General features: G+C 43.6%; 2 protein-coding genes across 2 annotated transcripts; one reads left to right on the top strand and one right to left on the bottom strand.

Annotated features, from left to right (window-relative positions):
* Window positions 1–3,517: 3,517 nt before the first annotated feature.
* Window positions 3,518–19,738, bottom strand: aars1 (alanyl-tRNA synthetase 1). Its single transcript, XM_070830606.1, has 20 exons — window positions 19,667–19,738; window positions 17,024–17,179; window positions 16,725–16,913; window positions 15,629–15,774; window positions 14,783–14,974; window positions 14,080–14,224; window positions 12,891–13,036; window positions 12,494–12,602; window positions 12,064–12,214; window positions 11,284–11,408; window positions 9,969–10,113; window positions 9,700–9,878; window positions 8,678–8,791; window positions 8,296–8,502; window positions 7,699–7,883; window positions 6,372–6,480; window positions 5,676–5,789; window positions 5,379–5,585; window positions 4,883–4,996; window positions 3,518–4,789 (listed from the first exon to the last, which is right to left on the bottom strand). The coding sequence occupies exons 2-20, from the start codon at window positions 17,165–17,167 to the stop codon at window positions 4,610–4,612; spliced, it is 2,901 nt and encodes a 966-aa protein (XP_070686707.1). The 5' UTR covers window positions 17,168–17,179; window positions 19,667–19,738; the 3' UTR covers window positions 3,518–4,609.
* Window positions 19,739–20,292: 554 nt separating this feature from the next.
* On the top strand, window positions 20,293–22,151 carry exosc6 (exosome component 6). Its single transcript, XM_070831089.1, has 2 exons — window positions 20,293–20,625; window positions 21,010–22,151. Exons 1-2 carry the CDS (start codon window positions 20,348–20,350, stop codon window positions 21,554–21,556), a joined length of 825 nt encoding a protein of 274 aa, XP_070687190.1. The 5' UTR covers window positions 20,293–20,347; the 3' UTR covers window positions 21,557–22,151.

Here is a 22,151-nt window from a genome sequence, read left to right as displayed (position 1 = left end):
GCTCCCTCCAACTTCAAAATGAATGTGTAAATTGTTTTGGACATATCTGAACATCTCTGGGCTCTCTGGCTGCAGAATAACACATTCCTATCACATTTTTGCAGCCTGCAGTGGGGAGAAATAGTCGACTGTGCCCCCCCCCCCCCCCCCCCCCCCCCCCCTCCCCAAACAGACGAGACCCTTTTCCAGCATGGAAACTGTTATCAGCCACTTCAATTTCCCGCAGTGGCAGACCAGAACATTGTGATCAGATAGAGGGGGAGGCAGGGTGATCCCTCTCTGCTGTGTGCTATTTCCACCTAGAGTACATGACACAGATCTGGGAGTGTTCCCTGTTGCATTTATAACCTAAAGTAGGTCTTTTCTCCTGTCGCTGACCCAATACACTGACTTATTTTTTTTCTTTCTGAAAATAATTGGAAGAAGCACCTGTTTTCAGGTCAGTGTCTGTGCCCGGAGCATCAGTCAAGTCATAAAGGTTTGGCCATTTTACTGGGCTGAGGGAATTTTGGGAAACGGTGGTCCTCGAATGTGACGGCCAGATGTCCAGGGAGTGTTTTCCAGGTGAAATCTGAATGTGTGGTCCAATCCTCTGGTAACAGCGACAGAACCAAGTGAAATAAAGCCGGCCCGCGTGGTGAGTTTCTGTCACAACGTACACTGGGCTGCTTTCTTTTTAACATATTCCTGAAAAATATCCAGGCCAGACTCCACAAAGCGTCCACGTTCCTTTCACATCCAGGACTATTTTTACACCGTTATGTCTCACACATTATGTGCCGAGGCCACAAACACCCAATTACTAACAGCCTGAAAACATGTTAATGAGCCACGTATGACTGCACAAAGCTGCAGACACAAACAACTGGAGTTTAACACAATTCCCCCTCTCCTGGATAGAGGGAGGGGCACATTAAACTCATTAAACTTCATGTTTTGTGGGGTAACTAGACAGAATGAGTCTGCAAGCACACCTGCTCAGCAAAGACAGAATGACACTGATGTTTTATGTCTGCGCAGCACCCTTATGTGTCTGCTTTTTAAAGGAATAGTTTGGCATTTTGGAAAACGCTTAATTTCTTTACTAAAAGGAAAATATATTATATATTATACGGCTATAATCAGTCCAAAGTTAACTACTCCAGGCTACAAATTGTTGATGTTGGACAAAAAAAGATGTAAGCTGTTCATTATTTAGTGAATTTGCCTAAAATGTCAAACTATATACTTGCTATGCGAAGGGCAAACTGGTGTTTTCTTCCTGGCTGTGCTGCTTTAAGCTTTATCCTACCCTAAAATATTAAACAGAGCCCCATTACCGTGCTAGAGGTAAACAAGAAATCAGAAAATTGGATCAATCTTGTGTGGCAGGGGGAAAACAATCTAAGCAGCCCGAGAAAAGGAAATCAGAGCTCTCCTGGCTTGAAAAATACTTTATAAAACCACTCACATCTCCTCAACCTGCCTCATTCCAGTTGCTATGGCCAAGGTGGCTGCAGCTCGGTGTCGGTCTGAGGGAACGGAGAGCAGGTTTCTGCTGCAGGGACAGATTTCACCGACTGTTAGAGAAAGAGCTTAAAGGAACAAATACCCCCTGATCAAAAGTGTTGCAGTGGTGTTTGAGGCTGCGGCGAAGACGGCCTCTGGCAGCTCTTCCTCTCATCAGTTCACTGGTCTGCACTGAACAGAAACAGCTCTTTAGCAGCAGTCACTGAGCTGCAGACCCGCACACATCAGACTGTCTCTGTGGATTGTAACGCTAACACTCATACCTCTGTCAGCTGTTGTGCCAGCACTCTGCAAATAGGCATGAAGTATCAAGTAGGATTAAAGGCTGCTTAGTGAATACATCGGTCATTAGCAGCAAACGCACAGGTGGCTCAGATGAAACAGATACTGGAGGAAAAAGAGTGGTACAGGGATTTAGGGGGGTTAGCATCTCTGTTCGGACGGGTGAAATCTTTCCATGCGGATGGTTTCCTGCTGTCTGGATCTGTCATCATCTAGTCCCGGCTTTAACGTCTCATTCTTCAGTAGGACTGCCTTTCTGACGAGGTGGTGCACGTGTATTTACTACATTGAAACATCTGTATGATATGTGATCCGACTCTTTGTATCTTATGCTATTGTACAAATAAAAGCTTCATGAGGTTAACATCTGATGTGTTTGTGAGCTTCTGGCTTTGATTCAGACACTACAGATGAAGAGGGTTAAACTCTTTAACTAAGACGTATCACAGTGAAACTTAAAGCAAGTTTAAAATTCTTGTTTCATTTTGTTGGCACACGACAGACAAAAGGTTTTTACATAGAAAACAGCCATAAAGACACAACTTTCACCATATTTTTAGGAATAAATAAATGATATAAATCAAGCTGTGAATGATGCATGAACAAACTTTGGTTTATGGAAGTGCTACCGCAGGTGGAGATTAATGGCCCAGGGTGGGGCAAGAAAAAAAAATAAAAACTAATTTTGAGAAAATGGCCAACAAAGATTTAGATTCAGGAGAAATCTGACAGAAACCAACAAAGTGTAGTAAAATCAACACCTTTTAACATTTTGTTTCCACTAGTCTAAAAAAAAAAAAGCTAAACACTGACCTGTGCATGAAGAAAGCAATAGAATATAAAAATGATAAAACTGCTGCATTTCAGAAAGAAATATTGTATTTTTTACTCCATCACGTTTATCTCTCAGGTTTAGATACTTGTTACTTTTCAGAGTAAGATTTTATGAATAAAACGTGATCAATTCATACACTATGGATTGTTACAAACTACCCAACACTACATGAAGTTAAAACTAGCTCTGCCATGACAACATTAACTTTGTATTTTGCAGTCAAACGGACCAAAGTTAAAGCAGCTTCTCTCAATATCGTTTAGAATAACAGACCACGTGACTGCTTATGTGAGTCTGAGGCTGCTCACAGCGGTGCACCAGCACCTGACTTTGCTGTGTCCCCTCAGCGCTATCGAGCTTTAGAGGAGCTCTCTGCTCAGGATTTTGGCTTCACTCTCAGCGGCTGACAGACCTTCTGGTAAACATTGCAGGGCAATAAGCTCTCCTCAAGAGAATCAGAAGACTAAAGAGTTAAAAAGGACTGAATATTGGACTTAATTTAGGAAACAAACAGTTTGCTATAAAGCTATCATCTGTATAGGCGATATGTCAGTGTTGTGTTTACAGCCAATTTCTGCCATCCTCAACTGGCCAAAAACATTATTGCAGGTTAAGAATAAAGATGGTGCTCAAGTAGAGGCGACATAAGGCCTGAAGAAGGTACGAGATATTCCTGTTTTAAACCAACAGTGTTTATAAAAGAACTCTCCAATGAATTCATTCCTTGATCCATTTTGTTCAGTGATCCACATCTGATGGTTTCAGTCTGACCTTGTGGAGTAATTCATCACATCTGAAGCGAATACTTGAAGTTCTGAGTAAACTGAAATGAGTCGCCAACACAAATATGTGACACCGTGAAAAGAACGAGGCGGACACGTGGCATTTACCTGTCATATTTATTCCACATTCCCACAGCGTGACATTTCTCTGACAAGGAACAGCTACAATGATAAGAGACATTTTCAACATTCAGTCAATACTAAATGTCAACGAAATTAAGTTACACAGATTAATTATTGGACATGATCATATAAGACAGTTCATGAATTATCAATTTCCTAACCGAAACCTGTAGATTTATTACATGTCTGATAATGGCTTGTTATTTGAAAAGCGACACTATGATACAGCTACTGCGAGTACAACTCAAGTCCAGGATCAACAGGAGAGAACTCAGGCTTTCGCTCACACAGATGGACGGAGCCACTGCTCGGAGATCAGATCAGCCAACAAAAAGGACATATTGTGTGTGTGTGTGTGTGTGTGTGTGTGCTGCTGCACCTCAATTAGTTAAGAGCTGGGATTTCCGCTTCCTCTTCTCCAAGGCTGAGCTTAAGTGATGCAGGAAGCAAAAAGTTTAAATTGTTGAAGTTAAGAGCAGCACTGAACAAGCCGCAAAGACAAAGTGCTTTAGGGGTTGCATTAAATAAACAGGGCTACAGTGAGATGAAACAAACACTGAGGCAGGATGGAAGTTTATTGAGAGCCGGCTTCATGCTCCAAACCGTCTGAGGTGGAAAACAGAGTTTCTGTTGCCTCCTCTGAAGTGTACGGTTCTTGTAAGAGGCTAAATCAATCAGAAGTACTTCCCTTTTCTTTTCCTCTGTACACAGGCGTGCAATAATGAAGTGGACACGCTAAAATAAAATTTTCCATCTTCTGCCGTCCTCTTTCTCTTAACTGCATGACAGGATCTGCCTACGTAGTATACATAAATATGTTCAAGCACTTTCCAGGTGAATGTTACTGGGGCGAGTCAGCATTCATAGGCCCAATAAATGTACGAGTGGTTCATTTAGTGCTGGCTGAGTGTCAGTGGTCATCTGTCAACATGGCGGGAGCGAGAAACCGGGGAGTTCTGTTTCTTTTCTAATCTTTTCTCACCCAAACAAAAAGAGGGCAGGAAGTGGTGGGAAGAGAGCGGGGGTGTTTGGCGATTTCAAACCCGTCTCCCCCTCCCACGCGGACCCCTCTCTGCTCTCAGTTCTCTCCCAGTTTGAGCTGTGCAAACTTGTTGGCCATCTGCAGCACCTCCTGCAGGCACTGTGTGTTCCTGCCTGTGGCCTGTGCCGACATGTCCTTGCCGCCTCCTTTGCCGTCCATCAGGGGGCACAACTCCTGAACCCACTCGCTGGCCTTCAGGCCGCGGTTGGCCACGTCCTGGAGGGGAGGAGGAGCGGTTAATGTTAGATCTGGAGGGCTCTCAGCGCACGGTGGCACGTGGACGAACGGGGGGGGGGGGGGCCGCCTTACCTGTGGGACTTGACAGAGGCAGGTGATCTTGCCGGCTTCGGGGTCTACAGTGAAGAGCATGGCAGCGGTCTGAGGAGAGTGCGTCTTCAGCAGCTTCAGTGACTCATTCAGTGCCTGAGAGAGATGGAGGGAGAGGAGGGGGGAGAAAAAAAATGCCTCCTAATCAGCACTATTGATGTCTCAAGGTCAGAATTAATGGGCCACAGAGCTGATTTGGTCCCATGGCAATAACACAATGAGATAAGCTATGAGGCTGCCTGAGAAAATGTGCAATACTGCAGAGATAAAGTGAATTTTAATACTGTTTGTAGTTTTCATTTATTTTTGTACAGGATGCTGATGAACTCTTGGGGTTTGGACTATGGATTTCCTCTTATGTGTATGTAGGTCTATTCCAATTCAGATAAAACTAATACGAATACAGGTACATGGTCTCAGTCTATTTTTCAATGAATTTCATTTCAGAGGTGGTTACAGGCCCGGTGCAGATTCTCACCTTGGCGGAGGCTCCGGTCTCCATCTCCATGATGAGCAGCGGCTGGTTGGGGTTGCCTTCAATCACCTCGTTGGTCTTCTCCAGGACTCTCTTCTGGATGTCAGCCTTGTAGGAGCGGTCCAGGTCGTCCATGGTCTTCTTCAGGCCCTTTAGGCTTTCCCTCATCTCGTCCTTCCTCCACTGGGAGATCACTGCTGTGCCTATCAACTGCGGAGAGGACGGACAGGTTCACGACCGGCACACAGTCGGATCTGTTGGGACGTTCTGGAGCCTTTGTAGCCCAAAAGTGACATTTACCTCCGTCATGTCGGCGATCTCTTTCTGGATGTCCTTGTTCGGGGCCGTCTGCTGCTTCACCTTGTCTCCCAGTGCGGACAGAGCCTGTTGCAGGGAGTCGGCTTTCCTCTGGGCCTGGAGAATGTGAGACACGGAGGCATGAGCGGCGAGGCAGGGGTGAGGCAAGGGCAAAGAGTGGGAAGTTCAGGGAGAGATGAAGAAAGCAAAAGAAGCAGAGTGGTGGAAGCGAGAAGGAAGAGGAGAAGGCAAGAAGACAAAGAGGAGGATCAAACAGCAATTGCTGTCTAAAAATAGTAAGATTAATTTGTCCTCGGGGCCTGGGTGGTGGGGAGGAGGCAAAGAGCTTCTTTCTAACTCCAAGTTCAATACAAGTCAAAAATAAGCTTCATTAAAGTTTCATGACGAGGTGAGGGACCCAAACGAGACACGCAGCCGTTCAGCCTGTCGTTCATTTCATCGGTTAGCTTTTTCTGTCATAAATGCCAAGATAATGAATGATCGACTATTTGACCCTCAATGAGCCACAATAAGCAATCGTTTCATTTCAGACTGAGACATAACAGGAGGGGAGGAATAATAAATTAGTCTACTGTGCTGGCTAAACTCTTTTCTACGCAACTGTGGATGGATGAGGGAATATGAGCATAATGCTGAAAGCAAGTGTGTGTGTGTGTGTGTGTGTGTGTCCGTCCTGACCTTCTGGGCCTCTGTTCCTGTCACAGCAACAATGCGGCGGATGCCCTTAGCGATGGCCTCCTCAGAGACGATGACAAACGGCGCGGCGTGACCCGAGTTCTGCAGATGGCTGCAGATAACAGAAACCAACAGCACATTACCCACAGTGTTACACAACTTGAGGAGGCAGCTGAGGGGGGGGTGGAGAAAACATTACAAAACAGCAGCAGCAGGAACAAGGGGTTCTTTGAAGTGGCTGCAGATTAAAAACAACATCAAAGACGACATCAGTTTACTAAAGTGGAATATTCTAAAACCTGAAGCGCCATGAGATGGTGGGACATGCAATTAAAAAACAAGCTTTGTGTATACAGCTCCTCCAGTGCTCAAGTCAGAGCCGACTCGAAACGCGTGCAGAGCTGTTTTCCACACCTTTCCACATACAATACAGCTTGGAAATCCTTTTGACTCCAACAGAAATCAAATGGAATGAAAAGTCCTGCTATAGTCTTTGTAAGAGCTGGGACGCCCTGGTGTTCAGGTGAATTTTACAGCCGGGGGCAGACACTGGAAAAGTCAGCGGAGCAAGTCTAATCGCTGGATTGAGCGCAAAGTGTTGCAGGCCTCGTCTGCGGAGACACGGCCGTCTCAGCGAGAAGAGCCACAAATCCAATTAATGTTTTCCACTTTACACGCCACCACTGGCGGCGCCACGCAGACACAGGCGCTTATTCAGACGACTCCAGTTTTCCACGTTCGTGTCAGTTATGTTGCACACTCACAACACGTCACGCGGTGAACACAGTTAAACCGAAGCAGGAGCTCATGTAGCACAAGTTTACATTTTCTCATCCTGCCGTGAGGTTTTGTTCTGCTACTGCTGCTGCTGCTGCTGCTACCAGCGAGCTTTTCCTAGTTGCTCTCTAGTTTTAGCTGCATGGTCGACTCTCTCTGTGACAGAGGGCAGTAAGTGTGACGCCGCCTTCTAGAGTTAACCAAAAGTTGTTTCCAATTTCCGTAACATTGCCCAACAAGGCTTTGTAGGTCAGAGCAGAAATTATACGTCACACCCAGGACCCAGTCTTAGATGCTGCCCTTATATTTAGTCATGGTCTTTTCTGAAATATGGTCGCCTGTGCGTTACAATGTTTGCTAAGACTGAAGCAGTGTGTTTTTAGTTCCCTTTGTTGTAGCCATGCTTATGAACATATGTCTGTGGCGATGACGTTGTTCTAAAACAGGTTAATATGCAAACCAACTCCTCATGATATTTTCTTCAGTACCAACTAACTGACAGTGTATGGGGTTGGTTTGTAACAAGTAAAACTAAATAAAGCATCATACTCACGTCCCGCCACAGAACTCAATGGAAGTGAGAGAACCAGCAGCACTGTTGGGGTCCTTCAGCAGGTCCTCAACAGGGATACCAATGGACACGACTCGGACAGGGTCAGGGTACGTCTCATCGAACACGGCACGCAGACCCTGAATGGCCTTAGCTTCTGCCAGAGAGGCGTCCATGGCGTACACAGTCTGAGGAGAGAAAGCGCTGTCAACTGACGGTTCAGATGGAGTTCATATTTACTATTAATCATTACAGGGCTCAGGTAAAAGTCACTTGCTGTGGCCGAGGTTATAGTTTTCCGTCGTTTAATAAAGAGATGAAAACCTCTGGGATTTTACTTTGTTTGGTAAACACACAATAGAGTTTCAGTTAATTATCGTTCTTAGCACACATCTATTTTCTGTCATTTCATTCGTTTTTCGATAAACAATGACCTTGGTTGTGGTGATGTGAAACTCCATCATCTCATCAGCAGGAGACATTAACCCCTTACTTTCTCATCCAGAACCTTGGTGGATGCTACATTTTCTTGCCATTTCAGTCAAAATCTACCTCCACTATCTGGTGTGTGATTACTGCACGTGTATTCCCCCCACTGACCTTAGCATCTCTTATCAAGGCGCACGCGATCTCCTCAGTCCGCCGGACCTCCCCCGTGCTCAGGGCACCTTTAGCAGTGAAGTCAAAGCGCAGGCGATCGGCAGCGACCAGAGAGCCCCTCTGGTCTGCCTCCCCCAAAACGCCCCGCAGGGCGAAGTTTAAGATGTGTGTGGCGGTGTGGTTGCTCATGATGGGCCTACGACGAGCCTGGAGAGAGAGAGAGAGCACAAACGGATTTTTGACAGATGAACGAATCAGAGCTTTGCCCAGAGACGATAAATCAGACACAGCTCAGTCTTTCAACATGTTTTCATGCCATTTCACTGACAATAAAGGATATAATGTATCTGTGGTACTTTTCACGTCCTGCACATGTTCTCACCTCATCTACACGTAAGGTAACGTGGTCTCCAACCTTCAGCGTGCCGTAGACTGTCCCCACATGGAGAACATAACCTCCTCTAACCTGCGTGTTCTTCACAGTGAACTCCATCCTCTGAAAAGAAAGGAGGAAAGTGGAGAGACAGCGTGGTTAGACGTGTTTTTGTCCCGCAGAAAACACTGAACGGGCTTTTTCCAGTCAAAAAGATGGCAGATGGCTTGTGTGGGTATTTTGGTCTAGCATTGACATTAAATAAATAAAAATGTATTTTTTGAAATGGTGTCAGATGCAGAGGAAAACATAAAAGACAAAGGCAGAAGAAATTCCTTTAGCAAGTGTTCACATCAGCAGCAAAAATGAGAAAAATGTTAGATAAAGACATAAAAGAAAGTTCTGACTTTTGAATGGGTTTTTTTTAGACAGATGGTCTTCTGCAAACTGATATGAATACATTCACATGCCCTTCAGGTTCTCACTCGTGAGACAGATGACAACAATTTATTATCTTTTATCTGTTCTCCTGTCAAAAGTCTCAAATTTCATTTGACAGCCCGTCACCTAAGATGGTCTTTTTGCCCGCAGGCATTATTTCCTCCAGCTATCAGACACAAGCTTTGGCAGAAACCTTTTCCTTTACCTGCAATGTGACCACTATGGCTGTGAAATAAAAACACACCAACTTTAAAGAGGACTCCTGATGAGATCTTTGTAATGACACAGACCTCATATCATACCCATTCCATATTGTCATACTGCACTACATCATGCTTTTCACATTGCACTATTCTTCAACCTGCTGTCACTTTTTTAATGTGTATACTTTTTCTATTGCGTATTTAATTTTGTGCACTTGTACCTTGGCTGTTGCAACACCTGAATTTCCCCCATGTGGATCAATAAAGGATTATCTTATCTCATCTTATCTCGTTTTTACAAAACATTCCAACAGCATCAATGGAGCTCATTGCAAACCTCTGAGGAGCACACGCATCCACTTAGTGCATCATTTTTGTTGCACTTACATCCTCTGTGCTTTCGTCCTCTCGAAGCATGTAACCCTCGTCAAATGTCTGTCCGCCCTGCTCGGCGTAGAAGGACGTCTGGTCCAGCAGCACACCGCACTGCTGACCCGTGGTCACTTCATCGCAGAAGGCGCGGTCACGGCGCAGGGCCAGTACCGTGGCGGAGGTCTGCTGGAATTCTAGACACGTGAACAAGATGGGAGTTGGTGCACGAAAATACAGAATTCAGACAGATTTCCACGTCGGTTTATGGAAACCAAAGCACTAACCGTATTTGCCGTTTTCGTCCGAGGTGTATTTGTATTTGGGAGAGTCATCAGTGGGGGGGGTGTTTTTGTTTCTCAGCTCTTCGATGGCGTAGATGTCCAACATGATGTGGTCTTCGTCCCCTGCACCCTTACCCTGGGACTTAATCTACACACACACAGTTATAAACACAAATTCTTAACTGGACAATTCAATTCACTCAATTTTATCTCCTCTTTTTCATAATAAATCAAAGTCTGTCTTTGATTTTTTTAAACCACTGTATGTTGATTTAGTCATTGTTTTTATCCTCATCATCTCATCGTAGTCATGGAATTTAAGGTTGTTGATGAACATATTTGGTCAGTTTTTATTAATGAAATCAACATCACCTCATGATCAGTTCAGTGGACTCTTATATAGCATCGCTACAAAACATGAAATGAAAAGTGGCACAGCTACAGTATTACTGATAACCGGAGCCAACATAGTTTTGTTTACTTAATCTGCAATTGAATTTTGTAACTGATAAAGGCGACATTTTAAACTGGGTAAATAAGGGCTACGTCAAAACGTGACTGTATCCAATCAACAAAAATCTAAACTTGCCATTTTCCTTAAAATGCGTTTTCCCCATTAATCTGCTCACGAGGGAACAATACACCACACTACATGCATTTTAATGAAAATGGGTGTACTTCACAGAAACAGAAACTTCATTTGTGTAAAGAAACTTATGAGAATATTTGAACTGTGAAGCTGCCAGTTCATTTCACATCCCTTCTTTGCAAGGCTGATAATGTTGAGTTTGTGTTGACAGTGTCTCCCTTTCATGTTCATACTAAAAACTGAGTTTGGATTTACTGCAGGGTTGTTGTGCTGGATTGCCTTAGACTGCACAGGTGGACCTCATAAACTCGGGAGGAAATATAAAGAGGCATAGTGTGCCAAACTGCCCCATCTGGCAGGGAGCAGAACTGCAGTGTCAGAATTTATCCGGTTATCAGATCACTGTGATGTGTTGGACAGCAGTCTGAGGCTGCAGTAAACCAGGAAAGAAATCAATCGTTTTGCAAAATCAAACAACGAGAGATTAGCACAGGGCTGTGAAGTAAATGAGGGGTTATTTAAACAGCAGGTGCATGGCTCCTGACTCTGACTTACAGTGCAATACTGCAGAACGCTGACACAAGGCAAAAAAAAAAAAAAACCCAAGGGAGTGGATACAAAACACTGTTCAGTAGAGTTACGCTCACAGAACAGTCCAGGCCAAATTCAAACAATCATTAAGTATCAGGTTCTCTTCACTTTCACCAACCTCTCCCTCCGTCTCCTCACCTGTGCTGCCTTCTTCTCCTCTTCAAAGGCTGCCAAGTCCACCACCATCCCTTTCTCCTCTGCGATGAGGGAGGTCAGATCCAGAGGGAAGCCGTACGTGTCGTACAGCAGCCATGCTGTGTCACCTGGACGCACAGGCAGAGAGAGAATAAAAAGCTGTTTGAGTATTGTTGCCTCGGACAGACACATCGCCTGCATGTCAAAGTAAATGAGGCAGTCATCATTTCAATCAGTCAGCAAGAAGTTAGAAAACTGAAAAGTCTCGTGTTTGTTTCGTTACTGGATTTCCTACAATGCAAACGCAAGGACACCGTCTGTTAGACTTGTATTTTGGCATTCGCAGCAGTAGCATCTCTTTTTGGCTGAGTGGACAAGTGAAGCAGTCACCCTTTGAGTGAAAGAAGAAGCACATTTAAAATCCTAAGGTAGACAACAATCTGTCTCTGCTGAATAACAAAGATCTGAGACGTCATGCAGGATGGTCAGACAGATGGACGAAGGAAGATCCATAATGTCAAACACATTCTGATTAAAAGAAAAAAAAAAGAGCAATGGAGGGAGTGACAGAGGAAAAAGTGGAGTGGGTGGTATGGACAGATGTAAGGTAGAGAGATGATTAAAGAAAGGATGACTGAAGGAGACAAAAATGGCAAGCCATACCGTGTTACAAAAGACTTTTCTGAAGCAGTTTCAAACCCTTTGACGCACAATGAGATCTTAAAAAGGAACCAAAGCTCTTTCCACCACATTCATCAGCACAGAAAGTTAAGTTTCTCTCACCTGGGATGGTCATGCTGTCTCCCAGACTCATGATCTTCCTATCGAGGATACGGCGTCCCCTGCTGAGGGTTTTGAGGAACTGCGCCTCCTCCTCATTAACAATGTCCTTAACCATTTCTGGGTCTTTCTTTAACTCAGGGAATGCATCACCCTGGAGAATGCAAAAGAAAGAGGATGAGAATCAAAGATGGGGCAAGAGGGGGATGAGATTGAAGAAGAGAAGGGATAAAAGAGAAACTCAAACTGAGATGGAGCGAACGCCTAGGCCAACAAAAACTGTCCTGTTCCTAGACTACGGTATAGCCAGCACACCGTGCTTTTTTATATGTTGTTTTAGTGTTAAATTTGATCACCTGAGACAATACACTGGTTTTACAGACCATAGATACATTAGAATAAAAACAAAGCGGGTGTGGAAAGAAAATCTCACCAGGGAATCGACCACCACGTCCACCAGAGAGGCAAAAAAGCCCCTCTGAGCTCCAAGCTTCTCGTGGGAATAACGGACTGCGCGGCGCAGGATCCTCCTCAACACGTAGCTAAACATGGTGGAAGCAACAAAACATTAAAATTACATATTAAGTGAACTGTAAAGTTTAAGTCACAAGGTCTGAAATCTTGTGTAATTTCGCAGTATTAACATGTTGTACTAACTGTTGGACTGTTTTTCCAAAATTGTTCTTTGGTAGTTTCAGCACTAAATAAATCAAGGACAAGCAAAATAGCTTATGAAGCATTAAAATCAAGTAAAACAGTAAAGTAAAACAACACGCCTTGTGATTCCCTGCTTTTTTTGCTCTGAAATGTTGTGATGCGACATGTCTCACCCTCTTCCTGTGTTGTCGGGCCGGCCGCCGTCAGATAAGGCGATGGTGATGGTGCGGGCGTGGTCAGCCAGCACACGATAGGCCATGTCAATACCGTCAGCGTCCTCGGCACCAACTTTGCCGGTGTAATGTCGAGCACCTGTACCCTGAAACGCACGGACAAATACATTTTTTAACCATGTATTACATCAGTGGTTCCCAGCCTCTCTTTGCTGATGTGCATCCACAGCCCTTCACCGACACCACTCTTTTCCAGTATTTCAGGGCACGTGTGCAGTCATAACTCCACTAGAAGTGGCAGAAATTGAATGTTTGAACCACATCTCCATTACCAGTCCTCCTACCTATCATTAATTATGTACTGTACATCTCTGATTGCTTGCCAACTAGTGTACATGCACTCAATCACAGCACATGGTGCTAGTTTGTTACTGCTCTGTGTGGAGCCTTTATAACTGGCCTGTAGCTGGAAGTTCATTGGATAACATGACAATAAATACACTAAGGATCAGCTTCACACATTTCTGATCACATTTGTGCATTTATTCTCCTCCTAAACAAATATCTGAATATAGTTAGTATAGAAGTAAAGTAGGAACATTGCTTTTACCAATAGGCTTTGACTGGAATAGTAGTAATAGTACTAATAGTAAGTGTTTAACATTAATTATGGCTTTGTCCCTGTATACTTTGACAGTGGGTCAGCATGCACAATGCCAGCACCCTGAAGCTATAGCAGCTAAATGGAATTCAGCCATCATTCATTTGATCATTTACCCTTGTGCTTTTCATACAGTGAAAAGTGAAAATTTGTTCTGTGAAAAAGAAAAAGCATACTGCTATGGTGTGCTCTGCAGTGCACTCGTACCTTAAACAGTATTAAAACATCACATGATTAAAATGCTGTTCAGCAGCTGACTTGCTGGATTGCTTGGATGTGTGTTCAGTTTAATCCCCGAATGCATGAATGCTGAATTATAAGAACAGCTAAAAACATGTAAACTGTCTAATGGCAGACACAAAACCCAGCCAAAATCTATAATATAGAAAATATAAATATACCATATCTACTCAGAGGTTTGTGGCCTCATTAGACTGTGAAATTCTGCATTAAACGTGTACCAGTTTGAATTAGCTGACAAGTGAGATTCCTAAATCACATTTAGACTTCATTCAGTCATTTCAGTACCTTCTGAATGGCTTCAAAGTACGGGACGAAGAGGTCTGTGTCATAGTTGGACATCTTGTTCTGCAGGACAGACACCAGGCGCTCCAGACCCATCCCTGTGTCAATGCTCTTCTTAGGCAGTGGCTTCAGCTCCGTCTCTGACTCTCTAAGCAGGGTGTTATGGAAAACAATAGTTACAAAGACCGATTAATGGCTTATTTAGTAGTTCTACTTTTCAGTTTGTTAAAAGGAGATTAACATTTTACAGATCCAAGAAATTATTCTCCTTTTAATCCCGATAACATTTCTGACATTTCCCGAGTTACGAGGTGTGGAGAGAGGGTGTGTCCGTGTCATTCAGTAGCTGCCCTGCACATTGTATGAAGCAGATAATGATGAGGTCTGTTCAAATTCCAACATATTATAAAGTTATGGCTACATTTATGCTTAGGTACGTTTGTGTTGGTGTCACAGATAAACTGATAATTTACACCAGAAATGGTAAATACATCGTCCTCTAAGATATTTTACTCTTACTGATGGGTGTTGTGGAGACATTTCACTCTGCTTTTTTCTGAACTATGTTGCGGTTACTGACCCCAAAAAAAAAAAAAAAAGTCAAAGCATTAGTTTGATGATGGTCAGGGAAAGATACGTATTTGTATATCCACAAAGATAGGACACATTTTGTGTGTGTGTGTGTGTGTGTGTGCGTCTCCGTTACCTGTTGAACTGGATAAACACCAGGTTCCAGATCTCCAGGACGTTGGGATCGTCCTGATTCACCAGTTGAGAGGCGTCTCTTCCTCCGATGCGGTCGTAGTGGATCTCACTGCAGGGTCCACAGGGGCCTGTGTCTCCCATCTCCCAGAAGTTATCCTTCATGCTGCCGGGCAGGATGCGAGCCTCCTCCATCCTGAGTAAAACACATTTTCATTTATATTTCCCCTCTCTGGCAGGTTCAGGCTAATATTATATACATTGCGTCCTTACAAAAGCAACTGAAAGAAATGAAAGCATTTGAAGTCAGAAAAAGCAAAGCAATCACATGCACATTTTGTAAACTTTTCACCCCATTGGTTGGAAATGCTTTAGCAGTACCAGCCTGTGCTTTTTCTTTTTTTTATGCAAGCAAACACAAAGTCAACTGGGGTAAACTGTGAAAGAAGCATTCCACAGAAATCCACCAGAATCAGGATTAAGACAATAGTGTTTTAAAATATAGAGAGAAAAGGATGAAAAAAGTTTAAAGCGCAGAAAAACATAAAAAGTGGAAATAAAGAAATGGTAGATAACCGCACTGATGACACAAAATGAGAGGCTGTTGTTGAAGGCAATAAGGTTCCCCAGGGAGTGATCGCAAAACATTATGCAATTAGTTTTTAAACGGAGACAGATAGACAGTAGCTGTTTCCCAACACTGATGCAAAGAAACTATTTAAAAAAAAGTTATTAGTAAGTTATTTGTAGCTGAGGTATCAGAAACTCCAAGGTGATAATGCAGATACAAAAATAATTCACAGTCGCTTCGTCTGAAGTGTTCACCAATGCATCACATTCTTAGGCTCACCCCAGGTCCACCCAGATCTGCTTGCACTCCAGGTCGGGCTCCAGGCCTGCATCAGCGTTACCTCCGAAGTAGGTGACATACAAGCGGTCTATGGAAATACCAAACTCCTTTGTCAGCAGCTCCAAGGCCATCTTACAAGCCAGTTGCTGCAAGAAGACGAAGGACGAGCAAAGGGAAGAATGAGACAAGACAAAGAGGACAACAGGAGAGAAGCATGAGACAAAGTAACTCCAGAGTACTACGGAGAGCACACATCTGGGTTTAAGAGATGCAGGCCAAAGTGTGGATTATAAAAAAGTAATTTTGAAGTTGTTACTGTTTATGATTCTAAATTCAATTCAATGTGTGACTGACACCTGAATTTACATTCTCTGCTATAACATCACAACTAGTTCAGCATGTCGATGCATTTCAGATTTAAAACTTTCCTTGGAAGTGTGGCCTTGACGTGACCCAAAATATACAGTATCTAAGGGAAACATCTTTAGGCTTTTTCTGCTGGTTTTAATGGAGAATTTTCAGTGGATTTGTGGCCCTTGAATTAATTTCTAAATTGTAAAATTCCCTAAAACAGGTAACATCATGTATCAAATCAGTCAAAATCTTTTTAAAACACATTAGACCAGGTTTTAACTCACAAAGACACTCAGCCACAGTAAGGATACAAGATTGCCGTGCTGTCTGCATCAGCTGTACCATTCTGTATAAAGCTTACCACTTATCTTCACATCAAAATGAAGGGTAGCAGATAATGTTGTAGAGCTAAACCAATAACTCTGCCAGGCTAATATATCGGTCAATATTAGCTTATTGTAGATTTATCTGTATGAGCGTACCTGGTGGCCAATAAGTAACAAGAAGCTGCAGTAATAATACCAAACTACATTTAAGGTGATTTATTAGAAACAGAGAGCGCTGACAATTTTTATGGAACTGTGTAATGTACAGAGTAAAATTCAATTACACTATAAAAGATCATTGTTCACGTTACCCCTTCACTGAAATCATGCCGGCTCCAAATATCCAGTACCAGTCAGATTACAATTGCAAGATGACAAAGAAAGTGAAAGAACTACAAAGGATAACGGCATGATACCTTAAAGTAGTCCCCAAAGGACCAGGAGCCCAGCATCTCGAAGAACGTGTGGTGGTAGACATCTTTACCCACATCGTCCAGGTCGTTGTGTTTGCCTCCTGCACGGATACACTTTTGGGTGTTGGCGGCACGACGCAGCCTGGCCATAGGGTGGGATGGATCAATGGTGTTGAGGAAGATGGGCTTGAACTAAGAAGGAGGGGCGCAAATAGCAAAGAATCGGTGAAAACGGAGTAAACCAGTAGTTACATATTAAAAAGTCAGCCTGATGTTTGGGAAAGAGATGCACGATTGTGTACCTGGTTCATGCCGGCATTGGCGAAAAGCAGCGTGGGGTCGTCCAGTGGGATGGTGGCTGACGAGTGGACGTACTGGTGCTCATAGCGGCGGAAGAAGTCAATGAACTTCTCGCGGATTTGAGCAGCACTCAAGGAGGAGTCCATTCTGAACCAGCTCTCTGAAGAAAAATACACAGAAGAACATTTTTGCTGTAAGCATTAGTCACATTTCAATAAGCAGCAATTAAGGGTGGTAGCCATTTTTTGATTTCTGATTCTAAAGTCCAGATTGGACTGAGTTGGTGCACACTTGGGAGTTAAGGGGTGTCTGTAGAGCACAGACCAGAGAGGCTAAAGACTCAGCTGTTACTGTTCTTGTGATCACATGTGGTTCAAATCCTCCACTATGATATTAGCAACAGCTAACTTTTCACTTTTTAGACTGCTGTAAAATCTGTTTGGTCATAAGGCACCATAGGGTATAATAAGGAACAATAAGGCACAAGGACACCAGTTACAACCAGTTAGACCAGCTTAACCTTTGTTGCAGGTTAGCCCTCAGCTCTGCTTCGCTTCAACGCACTCTCGCTATCCGAACTTAATAATAATGTTGTATGCACGCGAGATTATTACAGGTATGTTTTATTCATTGTCAGATTATACACCAGCCCACAGAAGGAGTTATTGTTGACAAACATTGTGGACATTTATATCCGTCTACAATTACATTAGTGTACTACAAACCAATGATTAGATGTTAATATACTTCTTTAAGGATGCTAAATATGGGGGGGGGGGGGGAGTAAGGTAAAGCGTTACCAATTTATTATGTCACAATATATTTAGAGCTGCAACAATTACAATTACCCGTACCATTTAATCTGCCCATTATTTTTGTGGTTACTCATTCAGTCTATAAAATGTGTCAATTCCAAAATAGTAAAAAAAAACTGCTGCATTTTCTCAAAAGCCAATGTGACTCTTCCAAATGTTTTATACAACCAACAGTCCAAAACCCATAGACATTCAATTTACAAACACAGAGACATGCAACAAACAGGAAACAGTGAATGTTTGACATCTTTCAAGTCAGTTTGTAAGGTGTGTGTCTTAAAAAGCCATTTTAGCAGCGATATTCTACTCTGTCACTTCCCTCCGACAAAAATTGGCCTGTGGCTCTTCTCATAAACCAACGGCAACTCAGGAATCCTGAGAAGCAGCCAAGACTTTACATGCTGCGGGGCACCTGCTATCCAACTGATCATGTCATTTTGGATCTGAATGCATTATGACATGCATTGTCATATTACTGCAGTGCATCTTCACTGGATCGCTCAAGTTATGGTTGATTTGGCTTTTGGTGGATTCTTTCTGCTCATTAGGTTTTAAATTAAAAATACATCCAACCAAGAGACTTTGTCAGACAAGAGACACGCTGCTAATGTGGGCCTGTAAAGCTCATTGTGATACTGGGCTGCACAAGTAAAGTTGATTATTTAAACCCCATTTGATGACAATTCAAGTTATATTGAACTCTGGTGCTAGATAATTTCTAATCAAGTTTGAGATAGAGACAGCTGAGTATTTGTAAAAAGTAGATAGACAGAAAAGATCAAAACCAATGTAATATAAGTAAACAATGGAGAAATGAAAAAACCTTTTTAAGTCATTGCATGATGCACAACTAAAGCCTTTAAAGACCCTTCAAGGATTTGAGTTCAAGTCAAAATATGTTGGACTTACAACCAAGCTTTATAACTACAGTATCAATGCTGCCTATAATTAAAAGGCAGCACAGTTGAATTCCCATCAGTGGACTCGTTCGTAAACTAGCTGGCAAAGGAAACCACACAGCTGGTGCCTTCAGGTCTCTGGGGCCAGCAAGCGGACGGTAAACAGCCACCGTCCCCATCCTGACTACGAAATCACCCCGTTGGCAACCAGAGAAAGTAGAGACGTTGGGGTGATGGGATGGAAATTTTCGCCTTTGCAAAGAACTGACTGTGTTGTAAAAAAAAAAAAGACTAATATTATGAGGCAGATCATTAAGAAAATAGGATCCAGTAACAAACAAACATTTTAAGGATGCAAATTAGGATCTACACATTTTGTGTTGGTCCCTATTTGTAATCACCACACTGACAATGAGCTCAGGTGGCTCAAGTTTTCAGTGGTGCTTTGTCTCCAAGATTTGATGATGTTTATCATTAGAGAGGCCATTTGTGCCCATAAATACTGACTAAACAGGAGTTATATCCGCAGGCTTAGCATGAAGTCTCAGAGGGTTAATTTCCATTTCTCGTGCAGACAAAAATCAGCTGTCCCATGCCACCCTTCCGCCTCTGCTGTGAACAAGTGCACTGTACATACAACGGCCCCATAAAATAGTGCCAGTCACGTAAGACAACATCCTTCCTCTCAAACTGACCCTAAAAACCACCGTGCTGCATCATTAGCTCGCCAGCTGATTGCAAACTGCTGTGTTGGACACAGGCAGGCTAGCTTGACAAGCTGTCGTTAGCAGGCTAAATGTTAGCAAGACCTCTGTGTGTCCAGCCTGAGAGAGAGCTTTGAGCGCACAGCTCCAACAGAAAACCTACTTTACTGAATGGTAAGCTAACTTATTTTTGTCCCAACAGCTCCTGAACAAAAGATAGTACTCACAGAAGTCGCTATTCTCGCAGAATGAATCAGTGACTGCTCCCAGACACACTGCTTATGCCCACGCCGCTCGACCAAAAAGAAAGCACGGGGACACTGAACACGCCCCTGGCGGCCGCCCATTGGCCCAGCCGCGCCGGTGCGTCAGCCAATCTCAATTTCTATTGGACAAGCCTACTGTCAATCACAGCCGGGCCCGCCACATCAGTATATGAACATCCCTGAGTCGGCTGATGCAATGGAAAAGAAGCTGGTGTCAATACATCCATCTGGTCAGCACATACATGTACAATCTTTGATAAAGAAAAGGGGCTTTTGATTCAGATTTTTATTCGTTAATAAAAAATCTAAAATAAAATGCTTCGTCAATAATAATCTTACAGTTATTATATTTATTAACTCTTGGGTGTTTAGGTTCTGGCTCATCAAAAGATGCACCACTGGGTCTGTAATAATATTTTGTGACACAGTAATGGCCATGACATGTTGTTGTTATTATTATTATTATTATTATTATTGCAACAGCACACGTGAGATTTTCTGTCGCTGATGTAACTTCCTTCAGCGCCACGCAACAGCGGAACCATTCCTCTGCTTGCTGTGTTTCTGGGGGACAAGTTTCTATGGTGGACTAGTTCACACGCCGCCGCTCCTGCTCCTCTGCTCGTACCATTTTCCTGCACCATGCCGACCGACACCAAGCGTGTGCGCGGCCCCGAAGTGTCCCAAAGCCCGAGTCTTTTTGTGTGCAAACCGGCGGCCGCTGCCCCCTCTTCCGGCCCCAGAGCGGACGGTCGGCAGCGGGACCAGGTGGACGTCCGGCCCGTGTTTGTGCGGTGCGGGCTGGTGAGCCAGGCCAAAGGATCCGCGTACATCGAGGCTGGAAACACCAAGCTGATGTGCTGCGTTTACGGGCCCAGAGAAACAGAGCGGAAAGATGAGACCGATATGAAATATGGAAGGTATGTAGTGTAGTTTTTCCAGTTTATGTATTAATTTAAGCAGTTTATTTATTGAGCTACAGCACGCCGAACACACAAATGTAAGAAGTATGTAAAAGCGAGACTCTGTAGCTTCTGCTTCTTTGACACGAGAAGTTAAATCCACGAGCTGTAAACGGCAGCTTAGCTGTGGGGAGTATGTAAAATTCACCAAGGGGAATAACCCTGTGATTAGATTAGGACAAGTTGTAGCATGAATATACTGTGAGGAGTGTCACGGAGTGCTGGAAATGACCGAAACATCAACAGAGTCACCTATCAATGAAGTGTTTATATTCAGTGACATCTTTACTGTAACCTGTTATCTAAGTTTGTAAAAACTGCCTCTCCTCTCCGTCCATCCAGGTTGACTACTGACATGCGTTTCGCTCCATTCTCCTGTCCGGAGAGGGGCTCCTGGATTCAGGGGAGCCAGGATAAGGACTTCTCCCTGATGCTGCAAGAGAGTCTGCAGCCAGCCGTGTGCCTCCACAAGTATCCCCGCTCTCAGATTGAAGTCAACGTGATGGTTCTTGAGAACAGCGGCTCTTTCCTGGCCCATGCCATCACGTGCGCTTCTCTCGCGCTCGCGGATGCAGGGATCGAAATGTATGATCTTGTGCTTGGCTGCTCCATCCACCAGGATGGCGCCTCTTATGTGGTCGACCCTTCTTACAACGAGGAAAACAGCTGCAGCTCAGCCAGCAGCGAGAACCAGGGCGGTCTGACTGTTGCGTTCCTCCCCAGCCTGAACCAGATCTCTGGGCTGCAGTCAGACGGAGAAATGGCCGAAGAGACTCTGACAGCAGGGGTTCGGACCTGCATTGAGGGATGCTATAAACTGTACCCGGTCATCCAACAAGCTCTGACCAAGGCTGTGCGCAGGGCTGCTCCCCCGCCGTCGGAGAGCTGAGAGACTCAAACACCAACTGCTCACTTCAGTTTTTCTACTTTACAGTTCCAATACTTGCTTTGACTTCATAACATACATAGTTTTTTCAGTGTCAGCCATAATGCTCTTTAAATGAAAATTAACAAGATTTAACTGTATTTACCTATTAAATAATTTAACAATACACTTGAAGCTTTAAATTTTCCCAACTGAAAAGATAAACACAGGCAAGAACTTAAATTCATGACTTTTCTCTTCTGGGATAGTTAGTGGTTGTATCATCATGATGCCACTTACTGTGTTTTGAAACTGCTGTTTAAATTGCACTTGTGGTTTAGCCTTGAGTCAGTTTCTATGTCTCTTCCTATGTTTCCCAACACGGGTCCTAAGGGGGCCTCTGTCCTGCTTGTCTGAGATGTTTCCCTGATCTAACACACCTGATTCAAGTTCACTTGGCTTTTGTACTCTAACTTCTGTACCCCTCAGCTTCTCATGAACCAGTGTATTCAACATGTATTTATAAAACTCAGCAGTTGATTTAATTAGTTTTAATCACGACTCAGTGTGTATTAAAAGCAGGACACAGGAGAAAATATCGAATTGCATCAAAACTAAA

The sequence above is a fragment of the Pempheris klunzingeri genome, chromosome 5 (assembly GCF_042242105.1).
Source record: "Pempheris klunzingeri isolate RE-2024b chromosome 5, fPemKlu1.hap1, whole genome shotgun sequence".
In the NCBI taxonomy this organism is placed as follows: Eukaryota; Metazoa; Chordata; class Actinopteri; order Acropomatiformes; family Pempheridae; genus Pempheris; species Pempheris klunzingeri.
This window is presented reverse-complemented; position numbering and strand designations above follow the sequence as displayed.

Excerpts from the sequence above, each read along its gene's own strand:
- aars1 (XM_070830606.1), bottom strand. The coding sequence starts at position 17,167 with ATGGACTCCTCCTTGAGTGCTGCTCAAATCCGCGAGAAGTTCATTGAC. Across the intron at positions 14,975-15,628 it reads CAGATCTGGGTGGACCTGGG|GATGGAGGAGGCTCGCATCC; the intron begins GTGAGCCTAAGA and ends TGTTTTACTCAG. Across the intron at positions 10,114-11,283 it reads AGGAGAAGAAGGCAGCACAG|ATTAAGTCCCAGGGTAAGGG; the intron begins GTGAGGAGACGG and ends GTGTGTGTGTAG.
- exosc6 (XM_070831089.1), top strand. The coding sequence starts at position 20,348 with ATGCCGACCGACACCAAGCGTGTGCGCGGCCCCGAAGTGTCCCAAAGC. Across the intron at positions 20,626-21,009 it reads ACCGATATGAAATATGGAAG|GTTGACTACTGACATGCGTT; the intron begins GTATGTAGTGTA and ends CCGTCCATCCAG.